We start from the raw sequence: 5,717 nt of genomic DNA on the forward strand, positions 1-5,717 counted from the left end.
TAAAATAAAAAGATGGTACAAAGCACATAAGGCCATCATAGCATGCCTAAGGCGAATTTAGATGACCAGCTCGTAGATCACACCACCACTATGTGCATAAAAATATCGCTCATCACTATGTCCTCCAACCACATAGACACTTCTACAAAAAATTCTTTCATTTGAAAACATTATCATTTCTACATAGTCAACATATTACAAAAAGCTTTCATATCCTAATTGGAATTCTATACTTGATACCAATATCATATAACCAGTTGCCAAAAACGTTTACAACACTTCGTGGCAGATACGAGGTAGAAGCTACTTGGAGGACTTGCATTAGAAAAATAAATGTTTGATTGTTTTGTATTTGTGAACAAACTCAAACTTTGCATTTTCATGCAAGTTGTGTATGAAATAGTTGTCCATAGTAAGGATTACTCCTTTGCGAATATATCATAATATTTTTAGTGGTTTTTTTTTGAAAGTTCCCTTATTATTATCAACTAGTATGTCTGATTGGACTAGCCTTCTATATATGGAATCCATAGAGAATTTGTCACTCTCATAGAGATTCCATCGAAATTCGTCGGTCCCTTACGATAGTTGGACAAAAATAACCACTCTTAAAGAACATAACATGCTGCTTAATCCTTCTAAACATCATTTATGGAGGGAAAGTATCCAAAATAATAGCGATTATATGGCTCTTACGACGTACACAAATTATATAAAGCTAGATACTGATCCCGACGTATGGTATTACATAACTACTTATCCTTAAAGAATCTAATCTCTGACATGTCCTTAATATTAAATGGTCTAAAGAGAAAGAAATGGTTCTTTGTCTCCATTAGACCAGCCTAAAAATGACAACCATCTGATTTCCAATAAACAAAGGAAAATACTTTTGAGCCTATGTACTTTCTTATTAGAAGAGTTTTCCAAACTCCATCTTTGGTGGGTAACTAAAATGCCATTTACCAAGGAGGGCCATACTTTTTACCTTAAGGTCATGAATTCACAACCCTCCTTGATCTTTTATTCGAAAATCCAAATACAATTTTGACAGTGGATATTTAATTTTCTCATTGTTCCTTTGTTGAAAGAATCTTGATTGAAAATATTTCAGTCTATGCAAGACACCTTTAGGAACCTGCAAGAAAGAAATCATGTACAATATCATATTACCCACTGCCAATTTTATGAGAACTAATCTTCCACCAGGAGGTGGTAGTTCCCCTTTCCATCTACCAAGTTATTTTTGCAGGCGGTCCTCGATTTTTTTTTATTTGGCATTCGTGGGTCTCTTGTAATGTATAGAATACTCAAATATCTAATAGGAAATTGTCCTTTCTCACAACCCAATAGTTTGGTATATCTAATAGGAAATTGTCCTCATCCTAGGCCTCACCGAAACAAACAATTCACTCTTTTGGTAGTTTATTTTAAGCCCCAAAATTTTCTCAAATGCTATTAAAGTTAATGTCAGATTCACATATTTCTCCAGATCATGTTCCATAAAAAGGATCGTGTTGTCCATGTATTGAAGAATAGATTTTTTTTTGATAAGATGTATTGAAAAATAGATAGTCCACCATCGACAAGATGTGCCTTCAGTCTGACCATCTAACTTTGTGTGTTCAATCATGACGGCTAACATACCGGCTACTATATTAAATAATATAGACGATAATGGGTCAGCATATCTTAATCCTTTTTTTTCGGCAGTAATGGCCAGTGTCATTGTTGACTTTTATGGACACACTACTCCGAAATCGAAACAATGGAATAAGGAATGACATTCTTTGAAGAATCCTTTAGGAGAAACAAGCCCAATTGTCTAGCATGTGACAAGCTTAACAAATCCACGAGGTACGATTTAATGATATCGTAAAAATTGATAAAACTTTGTTGAGACCTATCTGGACTAGGGGCCTTGTTATGTTCAATTTGGAAAATTGCTTTCTTAGACTTTTTCTCTAAATAGGATGCGTTAAGACAAGAGTTACCTCATCTGAAACTTAGGCAATATCATATGTTGTGGACTAGGGGCCAAACAAACATTTATAATATATTGTGATATTTTTTTACACAAATTTACTTATTGCTGAACATGGATGTAGTGCATAAGAAATATCGCTGTATAGCTCATTTTCTTGTTGCTATTCTTTAAACAATGACTCAACTATGGGTCACGTTACAAAATTTTCCTAATATTTGTGATGCCCAATGCTATGAGTATGCTTCCTCCTTTTTAGAACATTATAAAAGGAAGTTTTTTGGTGTATTTTAAAGGAAGAAGCAATTGTGGACTTAATTATCTTCTCTTTTGGTTCTCCCTCTAGCTTATACATTTTTTGGATTCTCAACTATCTTCTATTCCTTTTGTATGTGAATGATTTTGTTTTATGGTGGTGTAAATGCTTATATGGATAGCAGCGGCAAACTATTGCTCTTGTTTTATTTTTTAAGATAAGCTATTGTCCTTGTGAGGATATAAAGCTTATATAGATCCGTCCACCCATTACATTAGGTAATCATGCTGTGGGCAATACATTGACTGGGCTGCCTTTGGCCCACGGTAACCCGTGTTGTACCTGACCTGGTCCCACCCATGATGCCAAGTCCGGCCATGTCTACAGTCACGACTTCTCATCGTGCTAATCACCAAAATGCCTTGAACTCACCAAAGAAGCTTGTGCCCAAGGATGGATTTTCCTCGTTTTGCCTCCTAATCACCAAAATGTCTTGAAATCATGAGGATCACTAATCCAACCGGCGCAATCTTGTAACGGCACAATTCCGTGGGTTTTCCATACACAACCCTCTTCTTCACGCCGAAGCCCAGGGGTTCGAGATGTGGCTGCCACATGCGGAAATATGTCATCTATTATTTCAAGTCTAGGATTAAAAAGTCCAAACTCTAGATTTTCTGCTGCAAGGACGAATGGCACGTTCTAATCACAGATTAGACTACGTTGCAATGTGTACAGTTTTGTCGGCTTGTTGTCTGGTGGCTTGTCACTTGTCGCACACTGCAGAGACGACGATGAACTTGTTAGACCTACCAATACAGTAATAACATCCAAGCCGCAAGAGCATGATGCATCAATCAGTAGCTTGTACTGCTAAATTTGCACACACAAACACAACTAAGCAGACATAAAGTAAGCCATGAACAGAAAATGGCGTCTCATCCAAATACTGTGCTTCGTTACCCTACTAACCAAGATGACATAAATTTATACATCTCTATCTCTGTTTCGAGTAACAGGGCAACTATGCAGCCAACACGACAGCGATTTCCATGTGGATGCAGCAAAGGGTCGAGCCTGTTTGACCTACCATTACAGTAACAACAACTTAGCCTTGACAGCTTACATCATCAATCAGTAACTTGCACTGCTACATTCGTACTCACTCACACAGAACGACACAGTCATACAGATTAGATTTAGATATCAACAGGAAATGGCATCCCATTCAAATACTGTGCTTGGTACCGTACGCATAAAGACGGTAAGGAATTACATCGAAGAAAAGAACAAAATACATCGCTGTTTCTGTTTGAAGCAACAAGGCAAGTGCAAAACCTAGAAGACATCGATTTCATCATGTGGCAGGCCTGATAAGCAACCCCAAACCAACAAACATTGTGGAACAAATTGATATCAAAACAAGACGAAGAATGATCTCTATAGACCATAGGAACCATGCACATTAGAGTTCACACTTCACACAATCCAGACCAGCAGATAACCAAAGATAAGAGATCTACTCACGATGAAAATTTTGGGGAATGAGCAAAGCATTTCTGAGTGTTGTACCCGACCACACAGCCGGCAACTCTGACCTACTACATACAGAAGATAAGCTACGGGTCTTATTAAAAAAATCCTTGAGAACTCAAACAAACTCATGATGATGACGGTGGCGGCGGTGGTGGCAATGCTGATGGTTTCGTTGGCTCATTGCCCTGCTGACCTTTTCCAGCAGCCTTCTCATCCAAGACATCCTTCAGCCCTTCCTGATAGGTCTCCACATAGTTCTTCACCGCGCTCGTGTAGGTCGAGGCACGGGTCATGTATATGCGACGCAGCGCGGGCTTCAGGGTCTCGGCCCCACCCCTCGCTGCCACTGCGAGATCCTCCAGCACGGTAGGCTCACCTGTACTTTTCCCCTTCTCGGTGCTGGTGGGATCCGATTCCTCTTTGGCCTTTTTGTAGTCGTTTGGCCTGAGCTCCGGACCAATGTCCCTGACCCAGGAAGCTCCATAGAGCCTGGTGGCCTCCTTGAGGATACACCATTTTTCTTTCAGCGTGAGCTTGGGACGCCGTATGGTGCCCGGAGGGTCCGGCAGAGAAGATGGGAAGGCGATCTCTTTAAGATCATACCTCACGTAATCGTACAACTTCCTGCAAACAACTCTGATCTTCATCCTGACTGCTTCTACAAAAAGCCCTTCACACGGCACAACGAGGTTTCAACCTGCGCCATGGTAAAGCAAAGTTACGAAATCAAAGAATGAATTGGCATGTGTGCGATTAAAACATCTAGGGGATCATTTGCATAATGGAACATCTACACAGAAGCATTTCACCGAACACCTTGCCTTCATTCAGAAGCATTCAAGAGAAAACCTAAAATAGATAGGCGAGATGCGGTGGAAATGCATAGGCATGGAAGAAACTAAGAAAATAAACGATAAAGCGGAACTAGAGTTCTCAATCTCGCATCAAGGAGGCCACAAATCTTTACAACCATGGTCCATGGTGTACTGAAATCGAATGCTCGCTCAGATTCCAGAGGGGAATCAACTGCTAGAGATGCAAACCTGCCGGTCTGTCGGCTGGAGGAGGCTGAGGCTGGCAGTGCTGTCGCGGGGAAGGAGGTTCGTTGAGGCGACGGATGGCGGCGGCACAGAAGCTACTACGGCGCCGGCGATGGAGTTGACCGTGTCCCAGGCTGAGACAAATGCGTCGCAATGGAATGGCCGGGACCATATGCTCTATTTCCAGCCCATTTAATACAAACTCGGCCCGGCGCAAGTTTTCTTCCAAATTCGAGTCTGGCCCACGCTATTTTCTTTCGAGGAGGTTGTTGGATAATTTGTTGGAACTGAAACGGACCTGATGTTTTTTGTTGTTTGATTCAGCCACTATTTTTCAGATAGTATTTCAATACTTATTTTTATTGTGGGCGTACTAAAGTATTTGCACATGCTAAAACCGTTGATTTATTTTTTGAGATTTTCACTCGCAGTGGTAGATGTAAAAGCAGCTCCCTCCGCTCCTTTTATGTGATTCTCAAAGCAAAACAATGCCTGTAAATATTTCCGCGTACTAAAACCACCACAAGTATTGTGGATCAGAGGAAGAAGAAAATACTAGCACGGTATGTGTCTTACCATAGTAAGTCGACATTTATCATTTCTAATAAGTGTGTTCTAGTTTATCCTATTTGTGCCGACCCGTAGAGCCCCCCTTCCTACATTTTGCGCTTCCTAAATTGTGAAAAACGTTTGCCAAATAAAGTAATGAACAATATATAAGAAAAAACTTCAATCTCACTCTCGATATCGGATTGGACCAGAGGTGCAGAATCAAGGTACGCCAACAAAAACCCACCATCTTCGATTTATTCATCATCTACGACCAACGGTGTTGAAGAAGATGCAATCTTCTTTGATTGTTGTTTCACGAAAAGTAACTCAATTTGGCTATTCCTCTGTA

General features: G+C 40.2%; 1 protein-coding gene across 1 annotated transcript; it reads right to left on the bottom strand.

Moving 5' to 3' along the window:
- Nucleotides 1-3,679: 3,679 nt before the first annotated feature.
- Nucleotides 3,680-4,473, bottom strand: LOC127325975 (uncharacterized). The gene has a single exon (XM_051352785.2). It carries the CDS (start codon nucleotides 4,421-4,423, stop codon nucleotides 3,902-3,904), a length of 522 nt encoding a protein of 173 aa, XP_051208745.1. The 5' UTR covers nucleotides 4,424-4,473; the 3' UTR covers nucleotides 3,680-3,901.
- Nucleotides 4,474-5,717: the final 1,244 nt, after the last annotated feature.

The sequence above is a fragment of the Lolium perenne genome, chromosome 1 (assembly GCF_019359855.2).
Source record: "Lolium perenne isolate Kyuss_39 chromosome 1, Kyuss_2.0, whole genome shotgun sequence".
NCBI lineage: Eukaryota > Viridiplantae > Streptophyta > Magnoliopsida > Poales > Poaceae > Lolium > Lolium perenne.

Coding starts and splice junctions, on each gene's coding strand:
- LOC127325975 (XM_051352785.2), bottom strand. CDS start 4,423: ATGAAGATCAGAGTTGTTTGCAGGAAGTTGTACGATTACGTGAGGTAT.